The 21,978-nt window shown below is 37.1% G+C and overlaps 1 protein-coding gene across 1 annotated transcript; it reads right to left on the bottom strand.

Annotated features, from left to right (window-relative positions):
* Positions 1-1,029: 1,029 nt before the first annotated feature.
* LOC150090267 (coiled-coil domain-containing protein 42 homolog) lies at positions 1,030-21,978 on the bottom strand. Its single transcript, XM_090390238.1, has 4 exons — positions 21,906-21,978; positions 6,483-6,588; positions 1,208-1,312; positions 1,030-1,119 (listed from the first exon to the last, which is right to left on the bottom strand). Exons 1-4 carry the CDS (start codon positions 21,968-21,970, stop codon positions 1,030-1,032), a joined length of 366 nt encoding a protein of 121 aa, XP_090246364.1. The 5' UTR covers positions 21,971-21,978.

The following is a 21,978-nucleotide window of genomic DNA, read 5'->3' as shown; positions in this document are numbered from 1 at the left end:
TTGTAGGACCCCAAATTAGGAAACTGTTGAAAGACGATGTGTTTAAAACCCAGTTAAAGGAGGCTGAATTGGCAGATTGGCGATCATTTAAGGCAGTAGTACATGGCGCCTCTGTAGCCAGGTGGGAAGGAGCAGCAGTGCGTAGCACATGCTTCTTGATTAGACCGAGGTTCGAGCCCGTCACCACCAAATATGGAGGATGTGGAAAGGTCAGGGAATGACCACCGCATATCCCGGAGCAATATGGCCTTAGTTGCTAATGCTCCTAAAAACCAAATAACTAACTAACTAGCAGTAGTACATGGTTTTCTGGGTAATAGGAAAGAAGAAAACTATGAAATGTTGGTGTCTAATTTACTCGAGTGCTACAAAAACACTGGCTGTCAAATATCGTTGAAAATTCATTTTATTCATACCCATCTCAAATTTTTTCCCCAAAAATCTGGGAGATGTGAGTGACGAACAAGGGGAGCGGTTTCATCAAGATATTTCCACTATGGAAAAGTGGTACCAAGGTTGCTGGGATCCTGTAAAAATGGGGGATTACTGCTGGTTCCTTGTGAGGGAGAGGAATACAAGAGAAAATCCTTTAGTAGCAAACATTTTTAAGGACAATTACAGGTAGGCTGATTATACATTATTTAAATATAGCTATTTCGCTATAATTTATGATAATTTTTCCAAAGTTAAATGAGTTATAGAGAATGTATAATATTTTTTTACACTTGTATTAAAAACTTGAATTATACATATATATATTCCTTTATGTTAACGTTAAACATTGGTACATCTTTTGATGCAGACATGATAGAGACTTTTTATTTTGATTTTTGGAATCAGAATTATTTCCTCCAGAATCACATATTTTCATTGCGAAGGTATGACAAAAAATATTTTTTGTTGCAAATATTTCAAAAATATGTAATTTTTGAAATATTTGCATTATTTTGTAATTTTTTTCTGAAACAAACACACTATAAATATTACTAACTTTAAATGTTATTGTTTTTATTATTTATAATTTTTATTTTACCTATTAATTTCTTTATCCTTTGATTTTTGAATATTCCTTTCTGTTGCGGCTCTTTCAATGGCTCTGACTCGTCTTTTATCATTTTCCTTTAAAACAGAAAATAAATCAGAGCTGCTAGAAATCTAAATGAAAAATTGTATAGCATACAATATTCAAAGAAACTGTTACTCTTACTGTTAGGAACTTTTCAAAATTCCTTAAAGTATCCTTTAGTAACTCAGATTTTTTTTCAATTTCCAGTCTTCTCTTTTTAAGCTTCCTCATTTTTGTTGCATATTCCTAAAAAATATTAATATAATAAAGAATAATTAAGATAACATATCCAGAAAGATAATGCATAAGCATATATTAAAATAATCTAAAAATAATCATGTAGCTGTCAGAATTTGTAAAGAAATTGCAACGTTTCTCTGAAGTGGAATCATTGAAGTTCTCTATTCTCAACTATCATAGTTAAGAAATACACCTTAATAATGATATACTGACTGCCATTTTGGATATCATAATAATGGAACGCTATACCAGGAAATTAATTTAATAAAGCAATGTATGAATATTTTCTATAATGAGTCTATAAACAGTTGTTCCTTGACTTGCAACGAGGTTCCGTTCCAACGACCATGTCATAAGTCGCACGTAAGTCTGTTTTTTTTATGTACTGGTGCATTTAATATTTCTTTGTTTATTTAATGGTGTGTTCTTTTTCTTTTATATTTTATTTTTAAGTTTCATATTTTATTAGTTTAGTTTTCACAAATCTCTAAAATCTGTTTCTATAAAGAAACAGATTTTAGAGATTTCTGAACACCAATTGTCTAGGAGTTGCCATCATTTGATCATATATTTCATGTTATATGCATTAAATCAGATGTCTCCTTGACAAGAATTAATACACTTGGAATTCATATTTTGTCTCAGTCTGTTAGACTTCAAAGCTGAAGAATGTTTCTCCAATTTTTTTTGTCCCTTTAGGCATGATTTATGTACACAAATAGATGGGTTTTAAAATGCAGATACATAGAAATAACTGTTAGGAAAAAATGTATCTAACTCGAAATTGATGATTTTGGGGGTTTTCATGGGCTATCTGTGCGGACACTCCCTTTAATACCACTGCATAGGTAGCTGAGATAGTCGTACAGCAGCGTCACAGCTGTGTAAAATATTTAAAAATTTTTCTGGAAATGACCGTCATAGGTCCAGATTGTCCTAAATTGAGGAGAGACTGTATTAATAAATAAATTTATAATAAATTCTCTTACTCAACGAGGAAAGAGTAAATTTCTTCTCAATAAAAGGTTTTATACTATGTGAATTTAATTAATTTCTTGTAAACTTAAGGACAATATACCATGAAATAAACGTTATCTTATATATTGAATGCATTTTCAAGCTCATTGAAAATCTACATGAATTCTCCAAACTTTACATATATATATATGTAACTGTATGTATATATATATATATATATACACATACAGTTGTAAATGCTTAAATATGAACTAGGCTGTCACTTTTTGACATGGGAATACACAGTATAAAGTTTTCAAAAGTGATTTTAAAAAAAGATTAGAAATTTTGTCTTTTAAGTTTTATAATATTGACTGTTAAATTATGGGATACTAACTTTCTTTAAGACTTTATATTATTCAGCTTACTTTAAATTTTAATTTTAAACAATTTAAATTTAAAATTATTTAATTTTCAATTTAAATTTTAAATTTATTGGAACTATAAAGATCTAGTAACATTTATGATTTTAGAGTCTAGAAGACAGCAAATACATCTTGACAGTGGACTCAAACTTCTGCAGATTGCAATTTTCAGGAAACACACAAAAAGGAAGGTTTTCAAAATAACAGAAACAGAAGGGATAAATGAAAAGGAAAAGTTAGTTCAATGAGTTTAGAGCTGAATTGTGAATGGATGTTAACTAGCTGATTTACCGGTTTGGGAGAGAAAGGTAGAAATTGCAGATGCTAATCCAGAAGCTCTCTCCATGACAGTTGTTGTTATTTGGTTTTTAGGAGCATTAGCAACTAAGGCCATATTGCTCCAGGGATATGCGGTGGTCATTCCCTGACCTTTCCGCATCCTCCGTATTTGGTGTTCACGGGCTCGAACCCCGGTCTAATCAAGAAGCATGTGCTACGCACTGCTGCTCTCCATGACAGCCTAGTCATTATGATATGTTACCATCTGCCACTTGTTTGGGGTGGTCTGAGTTCTATTCCTGTCAACGAATGGAGGAATTTCTAAAGTCATCTTCATTCAAGGCTGATTTCAGCTGATTTCAGGCAGACAGTGTAGAGTTTTTTCCTGTGAGCTATTCAGCCTACAAAACATGCAAATTGGTGAACATGTACTTCTACAAGCATCATAATACACTTATGGTTATGAGAGCATGCTTGGGGGCTCTTAATACCAATATTTTTTTAATAATTTAAAAGAGGATTGCCCATGGAAAAGTATTACTCATGGTCTGTAGAAAACAGATGTGACAGAAACTGCATGTCTTTTTCCTGCCTTCTATCACATTTGTGTGGTAGGAAGTAGAGAAAGTTTGTAAGTGAAAAATTATCAATTAACCTGACTGCCCTCTTTCAGATAGAGTAAGAATTTAACAGCAGTATTCAGAGCATTTCACAAAATGTGGGAATAACATTCCATAGTAGGGAATGTTTTTGATTTGTATAGAGTCAGTAGCTGGTTTAAAAGAAAAGTAATAGTAAAAGTAGAAAAGTAAAAGGTAAAAAGAAAAGTAACATTAAGAGCAAAAGAGAATACCTAATTTTTTGTTGCAACAAAAGCAATATTTCTGATATTCTTATGCCAAGAATGGTTAAAATTCAGGGTTATCTCTAGTAACAATGTGTCCTTGTCTTTGAGCAGACAGATAGCCATACTAAAAGAATGTCTCATGCATACCCGTTTCTGTAGTCTCAATAATAGTTTTGCTTACTAAGTACAGTCAGTCCTCGTATAGCATGATAGTTGTGTTCCTAGAAACCCTCGTGCAATATAAACAACAGGCCCTATGGGAAAAATTGGGTTAGGTGCCGACCACCCAAGATTGAACACACATTTGTAACCAAAACATTACCAAACACAATAAATTATCGTAATAAAATACTTAAATATTTTATTACAACTATTAAGTAATAAAATATTGCTAATGCGTTTGCTTCTATCGTAAGCAACTTGTTTTTTGTTTGATTTTTCTATCCAAACAGATGACAGCCGTTCCATCTCCTCCAATTCTTTGTGTCTTAATCTAATGGATTTTAATTACACTTTGAGTTGTTCCTATAACGTTGCTATAAAAGTTGTTTTTATTTTTCTCTGCATTCTTTGTAATTCTTGGCGTTGCCTCATTTAGCTGTGTAGCACCTGCAATATCACATGGTCTTTCATTTCGCTCAAAGTGTTTCACAATTTCATATTTTTTCTCTATCGACAGAGGTGGACTCGCCATAAGCCTTACCAGGGAAACCCTGGTGGGCCAGAGACCGGTGTGATTTTGGCCACAAACCATAGTATGAGGCCACTATAAATTTTCCTGGGTAAGAATTTTTGACTCAGTCCGCCTCTGTTTATTGATATTTCTTTTCTTTTTCTCTCTGAATCTGCAGTGTCTTCACCAGGACGCTTCCTATTCACACCTTTTAAGTATTTTACTCATTTGTAGGGAATAAAGCACAATTACAAAACGAGGAGGCACGCTTGATACGCATAAACAAAGCTGCGCACGTGTAGAAACTGAATAAACAACACCGTAAAGGTAGAGATAAACTATTAACACCTCACATTTTACTAAAGCACATTTCTAAGGGTTACTGCCATAAAACAATAAAAACAATTTTCAGTTGCGTTTCTGCTAGTAGAATCTGTTATAAACTGGTAGTAAACTCGATTTAATTGCATTTGCGATAATATCGATAATAGCTGGAATTGTGTGGGTTTTTACCTTATTATGGTGAAATGTGTTTCCCCTTCACTGATATAAAAACATAAATACATTTTCAGAATCTTCTCTTCATTCTCTTCGTGTTGCGTTCAGTTGGGGTGATTCTGCATTGGACTGCCATTTCTTGTAAACACAAAGGCGAATCGTGCATAAGTGAATTCGGTTCGTGTTATATAAAATATATAAGGCAAATAAAATATATATAAGGCAAATAAAATTTAAATGCTAATTTATTTTTAATTAATTTTATTTTAACATTTTGTTATGCTTTAGAAAGGTTATACCAATCCTTGTCCAGTGGATAACATTACTATTTTGATTAATCAATAAAAAAAAAAAAGAAACAAAAAAAGTGTAATCTTAAAATGTATTAACATAAACATCCATATAAGTATTCACCGTAATCCTAATCATCAATTACTAATTTAATACAGGTCTCATAATCACAAACAAATTAACCCATCCAAATGTATAACAAATGTATAATTTAATACAGGTCTCATAATCACAAACAAATTAACCCATCCCTTAAGCATATATAATTATTACTGACAGACTAACCAACAAAACAGACCAGAGGGCACCCCGACCTCCTATAAAGCAGCTCCCGGGCAGATTGCACGTGCTTTCTTGTACCAACCACCAGCAATAGTGTTTGCAGGTATAAAAAGTATATAGGTAAATACCTATATACTTTTTATATTTACTCTGGTGCACACCCGTTGAGCTTTGGGTCCCAATCCCAGTCCTAATCCCAGTTTTAAGCTAATTATAATCCAAAAATTTAAAACTACCATTTAATAAAATTTAAAACTAAAACAAAAATTTAAATTTAAAATTAACAAACTTGTTAATTGTTAATATATACAACAATAGGCAAAACCAACAACTGCTACAGTGACAATGGCTAGCCAGTTAGTTAGGTCTTAATTACCGGTAATGCCTCCCGCCCAAAATAATAAAAAGTTTCACTACCATTCGCAAAACAAAAATCAATCGGTACTTTGACCTGACATCAATGCGTGTATAATGTTTAATTGTTTAATCCTACAATAGCATTAATGCCGCATAACCGCAGCATTATCACAACTGAAAATTTAATTAAAATTTAATTAAAATAGAACATAGTCTTAAAAATAGTGTTCAAGAATATATACATATATTATGTGCTAAATCCCATGGTGTCACTAGTTTTTCCTCTACCATCAATACTTTGGTGGTAATCAAAGGTTTTTTTTTTTTTAAATTTTTTTTTGAAGACTTATTTCTTTAATTCTGATAGCTTTTGAAATAGGTTTAGTAACAATGCATATAAAACCTATTTTGGAATGCCTGTAGATGATCAAGACAAGTTGTGGTAATAATCCTTATGCTAAAAGAATTATAAAATAGTGAAAGTGATGGCTTTTATTATCCTTTAAAAATTATATTTTATAAATTAATTTATCTTATAAATTTTACTTTCCGAAAATACTCACGCACCTCTCTTTCCTTTTCTAATAGCTCATCAAGTTCAATCATTTGATGCTGTTTAGCAAGAAGCCTTGTTGTCAGGGGTATAGCTCCTTCACTGGCATCAGGAATTTTGCTAAAAAAAAAAAAAAAAAAAAAAAAAAAGAGATTTTTTTCAAATTAAGAAACAAAAATTTTAATTACAACTTAACAAACAACTTAACTTATTTTCTCTATTACAAAGAGAAAATCAAAAAGAAAAGTAACCATGTATTTGTTGATCAGTGACATTACAAAACAGATTATAGATGTTACACTATTGGGCACAGGTCTTTATAAAGAAAAACACTTGAAAATGTATTATTACTACTACTAGTTATTTTACCAGCTGGCATGCAAAACTCAACCAAATAGAGAGAGTAATATCATGTATTATCCCAGGAACTAATTTATCTGGGTGATCACCCTGCATCCTGCGGTGATGAGCTGGATTTTTTCTAAGGCCAGATGGCATCATCACATTTGTCATCTGGTACTGTGGGATCCTTGACAATGTATTTCCTGTAGTTCCTGGTGTTGAGTACCTGGTCTTCGATGGCAAGCATTAATCCTTTGGTCTCGGTGAAGAGCCTTCTGTTTGTGAGCTAAGCACTGGAAACCATCTTATCTATGAGGGGGGTGATCATTTAATTTGCAGACTGGTGCAAGATCTTATCTTAATTGTCATCATCTGAAATCTTCTGTGGATTTCTCCTTCTCGAAATACTCTCCCTTGAACTTTACAAACTTTCACAAACATCGTACCCATGCATTAAATGCTTCTTGCAAGCCATTTTTCGAAACTGTGAAGTGCTTCCATTGTGGCTCTGTGAGCATCGTTGTCAGATACGAAACACTTGCTTTTCAGAGCTTTCTTCAGATGTGGAAATAGGAAGAAATTGCACTGGGCTGGGCTAAGTCCAGTGAATAAGGGGGGATGTGGCAGAAACTCGGCACCTATGGCAGTGATTAGTGGCTGCACAATATTAGTCATATGGGGCCTGGCATTGTCCTGATGGAGCTGGATTTCACACTGGAAAGTTCTTGACATTTCTGACTAATGGCACAGAAAAGTTTGATTTTGAGAACCTCAGAGTATGCTTCCTTATTTATAGTTGTTTCACAAGGCGCAAAATGTGTAACAAGAATACCTTTTTTTGTCAAAAAACACAAGAACCATTTGTTTGGCAGCCAAACAAGAAGCCTGAAGTTCCTTAGGTCTTTGTGAATCAGAATGCTTCCACTCGACTGTTGTTTTGTTTCTAGATCATAGTGAAAAATCCAAGTTTCATCACAAGCCACTATTTGATTTAAAAAGTTTTGACCTCTGTTTAAAAATGGTCAAGCATTTCTTTGCACAAGTCTATTCTTTGCTGTTTTTGTTCTGGAGTCAAATTCTATGGAATCCAGCGGGTACAGATTTGCAACATTTTCAGGTGATTTTTCAGAATATTGTGAGCACTACAATATGAAATGGACATTCTAACAGCCAATTTGCAAAGCGTAATTTGCCTGTCTTCATCCAACATTTCCTGGGATTTTGCGATTTGCTCAGGAGTTGTTGAGGAGAAAGACTGACTAGGTCTTGGGTCATCTGCAACAGACTCATGGCCTTCACTGAATTGCTTGTGCCTTTTAAATATGGCCATGCTACCAAGACACTCAATACCATATGCTTCATTCATCTCTAACTGTTTCTGATGCTTTTAAGCACTGTCTGATAATGAATCACATATCGCTGTTCAATCTATATGTCTGATACTTGCTTCAAAATGATCATTAATGGCATACGGCAAAAAAAAACTATCTTCATGCAACACTAGCTTCACAAGTACTGGCATGTACACACAGAGTCTCCTCAGTAGTGATCAGGGAGAGCGCTTCTGGCAGCAGTTATGGAAATTTCACACAGTAAACAAAATCTTGCACCAGTCTACAAATTAAATGATCACCCCCCCCCTGTATATAGTCTTGATGGAGGTCACTGTAGCATCTACCATGGAGTGTCTTCTTTGCCCATCTTTCTGTCTTTGTTTCTTCTGTTTGTATGAGGTTGAGTGTTGTGCCATTTTTCCATCTTTCTTATGGCTTGGTAGATTGGTTTTGTGTTTTCCTGGAAGTAATCCTGCAGGTTCTTAATCACCTTCTTCTCTTGTTCAATGAGGTCAGTCAATTCCCTCCCCTCCTTCTTTACCAGTATGGTCAGTCTCTTGATGGCCGACTTTGGATGGTGTTGGCACCTCTGGGTCATCATTATTCTGGATGATCTCAATCTCCTCCAGCTCAGTGTTGGTCTAATCTATGATCTCCAAGGAGTACGTTAGCACTGGGACTGCATAAGTGTTTATGGCTGTGACTGTGTTTCCGCCGTTCAGCTTCTCAGTCTCTGACAGTATTTCTCAGTCAGAAGGGCCTTGATCTCCTTGTGTTCTAACTGGTCAGCCTGCATAATCTGCAGATATCTGTATCTCACCCTCTGTAATGGCTTCAATTTCTTTACTGGGTCTTCAGCTGATAGTTTAGTCCAACTGAATGTCCTTGATGCAATCCAAGGGTCTTGCATTTGTCTTATTATTATAATAAGACAAATTATTATTAGCATTAGCATTAGTAGAGGCATTTGATGCAAGAAAGCAAGCTTATGCAGCATCAGCCAAAAAAAAAAAAAAAAAGTAACATAAATAAATAAAAATAACCACTTCCACTTCACCCCTCTGTTCGTTCGAAATACCTGTCCAGCTGAGCCGTAAACTTATTTAGGCTATCAACTTCCACGACAAGGGATGGAAGTCTGTTCCACCTACCAACCACCCGCTGGCTAAAGGCAAATTTCCGCACATCTATCCTACATCTGTCTTTCCTCAATTTGAATTTATGCCCTCTCAGGTGATTATTCTGAGCAAGAGGAAGAATCCCATCAGCATTGAGCATGCTCAAACCATTCAAGGCTTTGTACACCTCTATCAGATCACCTCGCTGGTGCCTAGTTTCCAGACACTGTAATTCGCAAAACTTAAGCCTTTCTTCGTAAGAGCACCCCTTTGTCCCATTCACCAATCTAGTTGCCCTTCTCTGTACTCATTCCAGCAGCTCTACATCCTTCTTGAAATGAGGCCTCCAGGCCTGTATACAGTACTCCAGGTGTGGCCTGACCATTGCCTTATACAAGGGAATAATCACCTCCTTATCCCTGCTAGAAAAATTCCTATATATCATTGACAATACACCATGAGCTACTCTTGCAGCCCGTCAGCACTGCTCAGAGAACTTCATATCTGCCTGCACAACCACCCCCAGGTCCCTTTCACTCTCTACCACTGTCACTGTAGTACCACACACTTGATACGTTGCTCTGGGGTTGCTGTTTCCCCATATGTAGTACTTTACATTTGTCAATGTTAAACTTCATTTGCCACCTCGAAGCCCATCTGCTCAATCTTTCCAAATCCTGTTGCAGCAGCATAGTGTCAGTAGTGTCCTTGACAACCCTGACAACCTTCGTATCGTCTGCAAACGTGGACATTAAGCCTGATATACCATCATCAATATCATTTATAAATACAGAAAACAATAAAGGACCCAACACTGAACCCTGAGGGACTCCACTAATAACATTAGTCCACGATGAGCAGTGTCCATTGATTACCACTCTCTGTCTTCTCCCCCTCAACCACACCTTTATCCATAGCAGCAATTTGCCTCCAATGCCACACTGCTCCAATTTGTGCAGCAGTCTTCCATGTGCAACAGTATCAATACCTTTCTAAGATCCAAGTATATAATATCAAAGTTATTCCCTGCATCCAGTTCTTTTGTGACTGCATCATAGTATCCAATCAAATTGGTCAGGCAAGACTTACCCTTAACAAAACCATGCTGTGTCCTAGCTATAACTGAAGTCTTGTCTAGATGATCCTGCAGTGTTTCTTTAACCAGTGCCTCCATTAATTTTCCGGGAACAGAAGTTAAACTCACAGGTCTATAATTACTTGTGTCAGCCTTTGATCCCCCTTTGTGAATTGGGGTCACATTTGCACATCTCCAGTCCATGGGTACCTCCCCTGAGTCCAAGGAAGCTCTCATAATTATGGCTAAGGGTTTGCTTACTTCCTTTGCTGCCTCCTTTAATATAACTGGATAGATCCCATCCACCCCAGGTGCCTTTCTTGTGTTTATCTTCAACAATTTCTCCTCCACTTTCCTCTCAGTTATTACAAGATTCTCTAGCTTACTGCTAGAGTTGAATTCACCTCTGGCATTCCCCTCACTGAATAACTCCTCATGTGTGAATGTCGATGCAAAATATTCATTTAGTTTGTTAGCTACCTGAGCAGGGTCATCAACAGTTGACCCATCGATCTCAAGTGGACCAATCTGATTCATCCCCTTCCTTCTAGAGTTTACATAAGTAAAGAACTCTTTGCTGTTTTTCTTCGCATCCCTTGCCAAGGATCTCTCGTAGTCTGCCTTCGCCTGCCTAACCTCCTTTGTAACTTGGTTACAGATCAACTTGTATCTATCATAGGCGTCTATGTCACGTGTTAATTTGTATGTATCCCATGCATTTTTCTTCTCTGCCATATGCCTCATTAGTTCATCTGACATCCATTTAGGCCTAAACCTTGAACAATATTTCTTAGTTGGTATGTAAAGCCTAGTAGCTTCCAAGATAAGTTCTTTGAATGCTTCCCATTTTGAATTTGCTGTTGGCAATATCATCAGTTGATCCCACTGTATAGAATTTAAATACTGTCTCAGTCCATTGTAGTCGCCTTTACGAAAGCAATACCCCTTCCCTTTACCCCTAATGGTAGTTACCTCTTTGAGTAACTCCCACTTCAGCACACTGTGATCACTGCCACCTAGTGGTTCCTTTATCTGCAGATTCTTAATGCATGAAGAATCCCTACTGATAATCAAATCAAGAGTCTTACTCCCTCTAGTTGCCTCCCGAACATGCTGATGTAGAAAACAATCATCCAATAAATCCACAAAAGCCTTGCTACTGTGTGAGTGACCAGCCCCCAAATTCCAGTCAATATCTGGGAAATTAAAATCCCCCATTATAAGACTCTCTGATTTACTGGCCCACTCTATTTCTCCGAACAGTTTCTTATTATACTCATCAGAGTCATTAGGCCTATAGCACACTCCTACTCTCAATTTTGATCTCCCAATGCTTATGTCACACAAAACTGACTTGACACTGCACTGTCCAGCGATGTCGACTGGCTTCACTTCCTTGGATTTTATGTGTTTTTTAACTAATAGCATAACCCCTCCTCCCTTCCTATCCTGTCTATCCTTTCTGTAGACATTTTACTCCCCAAATTCCAGTTCTGCATTCCTTATATCTGTGTGACACCACATCTCTGAAATCCCCACAATATCTGCCTTTGATGTTTTGAGCAATACCTCAAATTCATCAAATTTATTTACTAAACTCCTAGCATTGGTGTACACACAAGTATACATGCACCTGTTCTTTTTCTTAGCTACCCTAACACAACCCATGTGTTTACTTGTACCCCAATGATTCCCAGCAGTCTCTGAAATATCCTGCATCTTATTTTCCAGGCTGCGGCTCATTCCAATAGAAGCAGTGCAAGAATCACTTTCACCTCTGCCAGTGGCTACTGTTAATCTATTAGTCCTTGTATCCCCCCAATCTAGCAGTTTTCCGACCCACCTAACACTGCCTCGATAGCATCAGCAAACATTCTTGCACCCTTTCTATTTAAGTGTATCCCATCCCTGTAGAAGCAGTCTCTCCTGTTAACAAGTACAGACCAGGCTGAAAAAAATTCTACCCCTTGAGCCCTGCACAATCTTTCCAGGGCCGAATTGATTGACAGGGCTCTCATCATATACTCCCTCCTATCGTGTCTGGGCAGAATTGCAGACACTTTCAATTTCAACCCTAATTCACGGCTTTTTTTCATCAATGACCTGTACTTGTCAAGTAATTCCGCCGGTCTCCTGCTCTTAATATCATTAGTGCCAACGTGTACAACTATATCACCTTTTGTGCCCTTAAAAGATGATATCCGCTCTACAACATCATCAACTTTTGCCCCTGGCAGACATACCCTGGTCCTGTTCCACCTATCCTTTTTACAAAGCATGTTTCCCGTTTCCCTGACAATAGAGTCACCAACAACTACTAGTTCCTTTGGGACCAGCGCATTCTGCCTTGGGGGTTGCCGCTGTGTTGCACGATGACCAAGTGCAAGCTCTGGCATTGGTGTGGGCAGCTGAGAGCTTGATGGGCCCCTCACTTGTAATCCTTCGAGGGCATCCACCCAGTCCTTCAAGCTCTCATATAGGCCCATAACAACGCTGAGTTGTCGCCTTATCTCCTTACACTCCTTGCATCGCACACATACAAAGACATCCCCCATGGCAGTATCATGTCCCATACTTGACTGCTCCGCAAACATCAAGCAAATAGTGCATCTTAAAAGGCTGTGATTCAGAGGACAACTGCCCCCCTCAGTTCTCCCCTGGGCCACAGCATTCCCATTAGCTTGAGCCTTTTGCTTTGCTGCTCTGGTTTTAGTCATGATTTAGATTTACTTTCAATAAAATTTCAATTTCTGTACAAATTATTATTTAGAGGCATGATTAACCAAGTGTTTACAACACTGGATAATTTATTTGGTGATCACTACAAAAAAATTGTATAAGTCTCCTTATTAGACCTAACTCCCAAAGATCAAAGTGATGGTTGAGGCAGAGAGTGGTGCTATCTTTAGTCACATGCAATAACTACCACCCATCCAATGGATGGTGGTAGTTATTGTGTGTGACTAAAGCATGTGACTGTCTCCAACTTTTTGAGCTGATGCCTACAGCTGAGCATGAGCAACTTTAGCCTGTGCCACACTCAATGCAGTATGTTCAGTATTTCTATGTGTCATCTTCATCCAGCTATGGAGGTGGACTTGTTTAGCCAAAGCTAAACAAGTCCAAGAACAAAGAATATGGACAAAACAGAAATAGAAAAAGAATAGCAAGTACAAGAAGTACAACTCAGAGCAACTGAAGCAGAAACAGATGAGGTCACAATATCCAAAATAGAAGAAGAAGAGTGGAAGAAGGTTCTAGAATTCAAGGGAGTGGACCACACAAATACCAAAACCATATCAAAGCAGAGCCTTAACAGAATCCTGCAGCAAGTCCCAGACCACCTCAGTCTGCAAATAATACCAGATTACCTTAATAACAACAAAGTAATACTAGATGCTATCTAGTATTACGTTACTGCTGCAGCAGCCACCAAGATGAATGGAAGAAAAACAAGCAAGTAGAATCTCCTTGCACTGAGCAAGAGACTTCACTGATACAGGGAGAGTGCCCAGAGGAAAACAGACAACGAATATTTGATGAAAACCAAAGATCCTTCTACAGGAACATCAAAAAACAGGAGAGGAAGGCATTAGACCCCTGAGGGTAACCTGTGAAGCAGCAAAATTAGTCATAATGGCTCTGCCCCCCCCCCCAGATAAATCAAAAACATAAGAAAACCAAGAATGTACAAGAAATGACAGAATGGGAGATTCAGGACAAAGATATATAACAGTCAATCAGGAAGTCCCACAACTGGCAAATCCCAGGTATAGATAACATCCACAATTACTGGTACAAGAAATTCAGCTGCATACACAAGCACATAGTGGAGCAGTTCACCCATATGATAAGGCTTCTTGACATAGTCCCAGAATCTGACTCAAGAAATTGCCTAACTGAAGGCAAAGGACAAAACACAACAAACCCTGCAAAGTACAGACTGATCACCTTTCTCCCAACAATGTACTAGATCCTGACCAGCTGCACAACTAAGAAGATATCAGGCCACTTGGAGAGCCAGAACATTATGGCTGAGCAGCAAAAGGGATGTAAGCAGATGAGCAAAGGATGCAAGGATGCAAGCAAAGGACCACCAACATGGCAATTATGGAGCAAGCCTACAAGAAGCACTGCAACCTGCACATGGCCAACTACCACAAGGCTTTTGACTCTGTTCCCCATAGCTGGCTGAGAGAGACACTAAAGATCCATAGAGCCAACCTGACAATGACACACTTCCTAGAAGCAAACATGGCAAAGTAGAGGACCACCATTAAGGTCGAAAACATCATGACTAGACTGATCCAAATTGGAAGAGGTAAAAATTCAGATTTTGGGTACCACTCCATACTTCAACTAAAATTCAGGAAGAAGGCAGTGATTGGCAGGTGCCACTCACTATTTTCTCCCACCCCCTGTCCTCCTAGGTCGACATACCTAGGGTGTTTATCCCCCGGGCCACTGTTTTAAAACCGGGAACTTGTTTTCCCGATTTTAAAGCAGTGGCGGGGGGGGGGGATAAACCTAACCCAACCTAACCTAAGCATCTCCTCCTCAATGACACAAAACAATCAGAAACAAAATGCATTCATAATAATCACCCAATCACAGAACTCGACCGTACAACCACAGCCACTGCGCAGAGACAAGTGGTACCCAAATAACAGATTTTAGCCAAGAAATCTTCTAGGGGAATAATCTGAGTCCACTATGGTTCTGTCTTGCACTCAACTCACTGTCCACTATGCTCAATAACAGCAAGTATGAATTTACCCTTAAAGAAGGGAGGAAGAACCTGTACACCCTCTCTCACCTGATATACAGGGATGACATGAAACTGTGTGTTAACCGAGAATCAACTCTAACAGCTACTCTGGATCACCAAAGAGTTCAGCACTGACATCTGGATACAATTTGGCCCAGATAAATGCAAGACCCATGGACTGCATCAGGGAAACTCAGTCATCTGAAACTATTAGGTGAAGACCAGTTCTTTGTTATTTGTATGTTTGTTATTTGGTTTTTAGGAGCATTAGCAACTAAGGCCATATTGCTCCAGGAATATGTGGTGGTCATTCCCTGACCTTTTCCACATCCTCCATATTTGGTGGTCACAGGCTCCAACCCCGGTCTAATCAAGAAGTGTGTGGTACGCACTGCTGCTCCTGCCCACCTGGCTACGGAGGCGCTGTGAAGACCAGTGAAGAGATTTAAGCCATGACAGAGGGAGAGACTACAAATATCTGGGGATGATGTAGGCTCAACAGTTAGAAAACAAGGACCACCCTAATGGTGGGACCATGGTCAGAACCATAAACTGGATCAAAACTCAGCTGGAGGAGATTATGATATCAACCAGGATAATGACCAACAGCTGCCAACACCACCCAAAATCAGCCATCAAGAGACAACCATAGCCCAAAAGAGAGGGCATGGTTTGGTAGATCTTATGAACAACAAAAGAAGGCAATTAAAAACATGAGGGATTACTTCCAGAAAAACACAGTATCAATCTACCAAGCCATAAGGAAGATAGACAAATGGTACACATTGCTCAACCTCAACAGAAAGTAACTCAACCAACAGTAATAATAATAGAACATGAGTAATAATTGTAACTGGACACAAGAAACACCCCATACACTTGGTACCGTTGCCATCATGAGCTGGAAAAAATCCCACAAGAATAAAGTCATAATAATAATAATATTAATAACATTATTGTATATATGTGTGTATATACACACATATATACAATAATGTTTTTAGTATTATCTCTTATGTATTAGTACTATCTGTGTATTAGTATTATCTCTTTCTTCTCCCTATAGGTTTTTTTCCATCCTACAAGTACTGGTACATGTAGTTGTTATTTCCAGTTACTATTATTGGTCGAGGAACTCTCTGGAAAGGATAGACAGGACAGAAAGGGAGGAGGTGTTATGCTGTTAATTAAGAAAAACATAAAATCAAAAGAAGTGCATCCAGTTGATATAGATGGACAGTGCACTGTTGAGTCAGTTTGGTGTGACATAAGCACTGCGAAAGCAAAAATAAGAGTAGGAGTGTGTTATAGGCCTAATGACTCGAATGAGTACAATGAACAATTGTACAGAGAAATAGAGTGGGCTAGTAAATCGGAATGTCTTATAATGGGGGATTTCAACTTCCCAGATATTGACTGGAACTTGTGGTTTGGGCACTCACACACTAGTCAGACTTTTGTGGATTTATTGGATGATTGTTTTCTGCAGCAGCATGTTCGAGAGGCAACCAGAGAAAGTAATACTCTTGATCTGGTTATCAGCAGTGATCATTCGTGTATTCAGAATTTGCAGATAAAGGAACCACTAGGTGGCAGTGATCACAGTGTGCTGAAGTGGGATTTACTCAAAGAGGTAACTACCGTCAGGGGTAAAGGAAAGGGTTTTTGCTTCCGTAAAGGGGAGTACAGTGGTCTCAGACAGTTTTTAAATTCTGTACAGTGGGATCAACTGATGATGTTACAAACAGTAAATTCTAAGTGGGAAGCATTCAAGGAATTAATCGTGGAAGCTACTAGACTTTTCATACCGATGAAGAAATATTGTTCAAGGTTTAGGCCTAAATGGTTATCAAATGAACTAATGAGACTCGTGACAGAGAAGAAAAATGCATGGGATGCATATAAATTATCAGGCGACGCAGAAGCCTGTAACAGATATAAGCTAGTCTGTAATCAGGTCACAAAGGAGGTTAGGCAGGCAAAGGCGGATTATGAGAAATCTTTGGCAAAAGATGCTAAGAAAAACAGCAAGGATTTCTTTACTTATATAAACTCTAAAAGGAAGGGGATGAATATGATTGGTCCACTTGACATCGATGGTTCGACTGTTGATGATCCTGCTCAGATAGCAAACAAACTGAATGAGTATTTTGCATCTACATTCACACGTGAGGAATTATTACAGTTTGAAAATGGAAGAAGGTTATCAAATTGTAGCAGTGTGCTTAATGATTTTGTAATAACTGAGAGCAAAGTGGAGGAGAAATTGTTGAAGTTAAACATAAGAAAGGCACCTGGGGTGGATGGGATCTATCCAGTTATATTAAAGGAGGCGGCAAAGCAACTAAGCAAACCCTTAGCCATAATTATGAGAGCATCCTTGGATTCAGGGGAGGTTCCCACGGACTGGAGATGTGCAAATGTATCCCCAATTCACAAAGGAGGTTCGAAGGGTGACACGAGTAATTACAGACCAGTTAGTTTAACTTCTGTTCCGGGTAAAATAATGGAGTCACTGGTTAAAGATGCATTGCAGGATCATCTAGACAAGACTGCAGCAATAATTCAGACACAGCATGGGTTTGTTAAGGGAAAGTCTTGTCTGACAAATTTGATTGGTTATTATGATGTGGTCACAAAGGAACTGGATGCAAAAAATAATTTTGATATCATATACTTGGATTTCAGGAAAGCTTTTGACACTGTTGCGCATGGAAGACTACTGTACAAATTGGAACAGAATGGTATTAAGGGTAAGTTGCTACAATGGATAAAAGGATGGTTAAGTGGGAGAAGACAGAGGGTGGTAATCAATGGGTGCTGCTCTTCGTGGACTAATGTTATTAGTGGAGTCCCACAGGGTTCGGTGTTGGGTCCACTGTTGTTTTGTATATTTATCAATGATATTGATGAAGGTATATCAGGCTTAATGTCGAAGTTTGCAGATGACACGAAGGTTGGCAGGGTTGTTAATGACAGTAATGGCAGCGTGCTACTGCAACAGGATCTAGATAATTTGGGCAGATAGGCTAAGAAGTGGCAACTGAAGTTTAACCTTGACAAATGCAAAGTACTGCATATGGGTAGAAGTAACCCCAGAGAAATGTACCAACTGTGTGGTACTACGCTTAAGGTGGTAGAAAATGAAAAAGACCTGGGAGTAATTGTGCAGTCAGATATGAAGTTTTCTGAGCAATGCAGACAGGCTGCCAGGGCAGGTCATGGGGTTTTGTCAATGATATATAGGAATTTTGCTAGCAGGGAGAAGGAGGTTACTGTCCCTCTGTATAAGGCAATGGTCAGGCCAAGACTTGAGTACTGCGTACAGGTCTGGAGGCTTCATTTTAGGAAGGATGTAGATTTACTTGAGCATGTACAGAGAAGGGCAACAAGATTGGTGAGGGGAATGAAGGGATCCCTCTTACCAAGAGAGGCTTAAGTTCTGCAAATTGCAGTGGCTGGAGACTAGGCACCTGCGCGGTGATCTGATTGAGGTGTATAAGGCCTTGAATGGGTTGAGCACGCTGAATTCTGTTGGGATCCTCCCACTTGTTCAGAATACGAACCTACGGGGACATAAGTTCAAATTAAGAAAGGATAGATGCAGAATAGATGTGCGGAAATTTGCCTTTAGCCAGCGGGTGGTTAATTGCTGGAACAAACTTCCATCTGTCGTTGTGGAAGTTGATAGGTTAAATAAATTTAAGGAGGAACTGGACAGGCATTTGGAGGGTATGGTGTGATTTTTTTTTTTTTTTTTTTTTTGTGGCTGATGCTGCATAAGCTCCTACACTTGCTTTCTTGCATCAAGTGCCACTACTACTACTACTACTACTACTGGCTATTCTACAGGTGTTCAGGATCACAGCTTTCTGGAGTTTCTCGTAGGTATTTTCTGGGAGGCCTATTGCTGTTGGATTATAATGTAAGCTCTGTGGCACCATGCCGGTGGTTGACATGGTGACTGGGATGGTCATTAATTGTTCGACATCCCACATCTGCTTTGACTTCTTGCATAAGTCTGAGTACACCTGATTTTTTCATCATAGGTTTTATGGAGGTTGCTGAAGTTCATGTCAATCAGATAGGTAATCTTTTTTTTCTTGTCAGTAAGTATTATGTCCAGTCTGTTGTGCAGGATCTCTAGCACAGCCTGAGGTTTGTACTTGTATTACAGTATATTTTCTTTGATAACAGATATTTCTTCATATGGATCTGCAATTAGAGCTTAGCAATAATGAACTATTACTAAGCTCTAACTGCAAAATGATTAAATGACTTCAATGGTTTAAATTTGTGTAATGAATTAAGTGTTCATTAGGTTGTAAAAAAAAAAAAAAAAAATCCACACTATAATTAGAACACAAAATAGTGCAACTCTTTCCAAATTTTTTCCAGAACAATAATACACCTAATTTTATCAATGAATGCTTAATTAAAAGGGTTTTTTTTTTTACACTAAAATTAAATTAATTTATTTTTTAAATTTTAGTGAACAAAAATGATATAGCCATTCATTGGCAAACATAATTTACAATTTTACAGTATTGTTTTTATGGCAGTTGACATAACAGTATCCAGTTAATAATGGACCATTCATTTTGCAATGCCATAATCAAAGCATATCTAAGATTGCTCATTGACTTCAGTTAGTCTAATAGTTATTACTGATTTCCAATGATCCTAATGTTGCTAATTCTTCAAATACAGAAAAGAGTAAAATACTTTGCTAAAGTAAAAATACCCAGAGAATTAATACTTAAATATTTAACATGCACATCTTTTTTTTTTTTATGTCTGTGATAGTAAGCCTAATTTTATTATATTCTATTATAAAATTTTATTTGTTTTTTAATTATATATTGTGAGAATAATTTTATTTTAATTTTAAGGATTTTAATCAGGAGTCATTTTTATTATTTATTAAAAACATGTTAAAATGTTTTTACTTTTCATATGAAGGCATTAATATGAAAAGTAGAAACATTCATTAATACATTCACATGACCATATAAGAATGACATGCTATTCTATACCTAAACTGCTTGGTATTTTTAAGAGCCAAGTCGTATTTTTGCAACTATTTAGAAGTTGACCTCACCCAGTGTTGAATCCAGGTGGGGTGAGTTTCACCCCTGGTGGAATAAAATCTCCCCCACACAGAGAAAAATAGTAATTTTTATTTTAATATTCATTCCAAGACCTCGGACATTGAAATTTTAGCCACATTTTTTGTTTAATTTTAATTAAAATTTTCTTGTAAGGAAGAGCTCTACTTGTCTTCATTGCCGATACTTATGAACTCAACAACACAACATTCAGAAAATATATCGTCAGATTGTATCGAACAAAACCCAGAAAGTACAATTTGTAAAAATTATCATAAAATGCTTCAAACTATTCATCACATTTGACAATTTTTCTAAAAGAAAATATTAGCACAAGTTAAAAAATGGCAAAACAATTTTTGATACCATGGTCAGTCAAATGAAGGATCATTTTAATGACAAAGAAATATCGATCATCAAGTTACTGCAATATTTGAATCATCAAAATCAAAATCTTTCTGCGAACTAACAAATGATGACATAAAGGTAATCTCCTCTTGTTTAAACTTGAACTTTGATCCTTCCTGGAATGACATTCACTCATTTAAATATGTGACTGAAACAGAAAACCAATTCAACAACAATATTATACATTCAGTTTTGGAATCAAATATTGGATATGTTAAGAGTCTTCTCCCAACAATAATAATAATGACGATACAGGCTCTGCTGTATTCCTGTTTCAACCGCTAAACATTCTTTCAGCACAATGAATCAATTTATGGCAAAATTAAGAAACCGAATTGGACAGGAAACATTGCAAGATTGCGTGAAAATAAATGTAGAACACCTGAATGAGTTATTAGAAAAGTTAATAAATGAAGTGATTGATACATATACAAAGAAAAAGCAAAGAATAAGATAATTATTATACTTGCATGTTTGATTAATAACGTGTATGATTTTTTTGTGAATTTTCATTTTGTTATTTTCTGAATTTTGTGATTTTTGAGAATCTGTGATTTTCATTTTATTAAACCATGTTATTGTCATTAAAGTGATTTTTTTTGAACTGACAATTAGTATTTCAATATTAAATATTTCCTTTTGTTTTCTCATATTCTCTGATTATAATATTCATTAATATGCAGATATGTTGTAAATATTCAATAATAATAAAAAATATACAAATTATTATTATTATTACTATTAGCCATATGGTACAAGGAAGCCTGAGGCTTATACTACACCAACCAAAAAAATTTTTCCGAGTTACTCGAGAGAGAGAGACAAAAGTAGAAGGAAATCACTAAGAAAGAGAAGAATGATACTACAACCCCAAAGTTTACATCACCCCCCCCCTCGTTGCAAACCCTGGGGATTCAACACTGACCTTACCCCCTCGAGAACTATTTCATAAGAACTTGCACCACAAAATCCCTCTGTTCTTGAACCTGGGATGTGACCCGTTTACTACACACAACCCAGCTGTTTTCAATGATCCTATATCTTTTCATTGCTACGTGATGTATATACACGATAACTAGCACATATGATGAAATTCGAATTCAGTAGCTAAAAAAATAAATAAATAATATAAAATAAAAATACGGTGCACAGTTAACTGAGCGCAGTTATTTGATGATGATGTCTTTCAATACAACCATCCACTAGCCAGCAGGTTGTACTGAAAGACAAACTTTCTCTTTTTATATACACAATTCGGTAATTTAAAACACCTAAAAAACTTACGTTAAAAGGCTTTTTTCAAATCTTATTTTTAAATATTCTTCAGCGTCTACATTTAGGGAAGTCATTATGCTTG

This window comes from Mastigoproctus giganteus, chromosome 2 (assembly GCF_048544385.1).
Source record: "Mastigoproctus giganteus isolate SK-2022 chromosome 2, ASM4854438v1, whole genome shotgun sequence".
NCBI classification, from domain to species: Eukaryota; Metazoa; Arthropoda; class Arachnida; order Uropygi; family Thelyphonidae; genus Mastigoproctus; species Mastigoproctus giganteus.
The sequence above is the reverse complement of the archived record's forward strand: the minus strand, read 5'-3'. Positions and strand labels throughout refer to the sequence as shown.

What these genes read in the sequence shown, in the direction of transcription:
- LOC150090267 (XM_090390238.1), bottom strand. Translation starts at nt 21,970, where the DNA reads ATGACTTCCCTAAATGTAGACGCTGAAGAATATTTAAAAATAAGATTT. An exon ending in TTTGAAAAAAGCCTTTTAAC is followed by an intron (nt 6,589 to 21,905) that starts GTAAGTTTTTTA and finishes TTTTTTTTTTAG; the next exon opens with CAAAATTCCTGATGCCAGTG. An exon ending in ATTTTGAAAAGTTCCTAACA is followed by an intron (nt 1,120 to 1,207) that starts GTAAGAGTAACA and finishes TCTGTTTTAAAG; the next exon opens with GAAAATGATAAAAGACGAGT.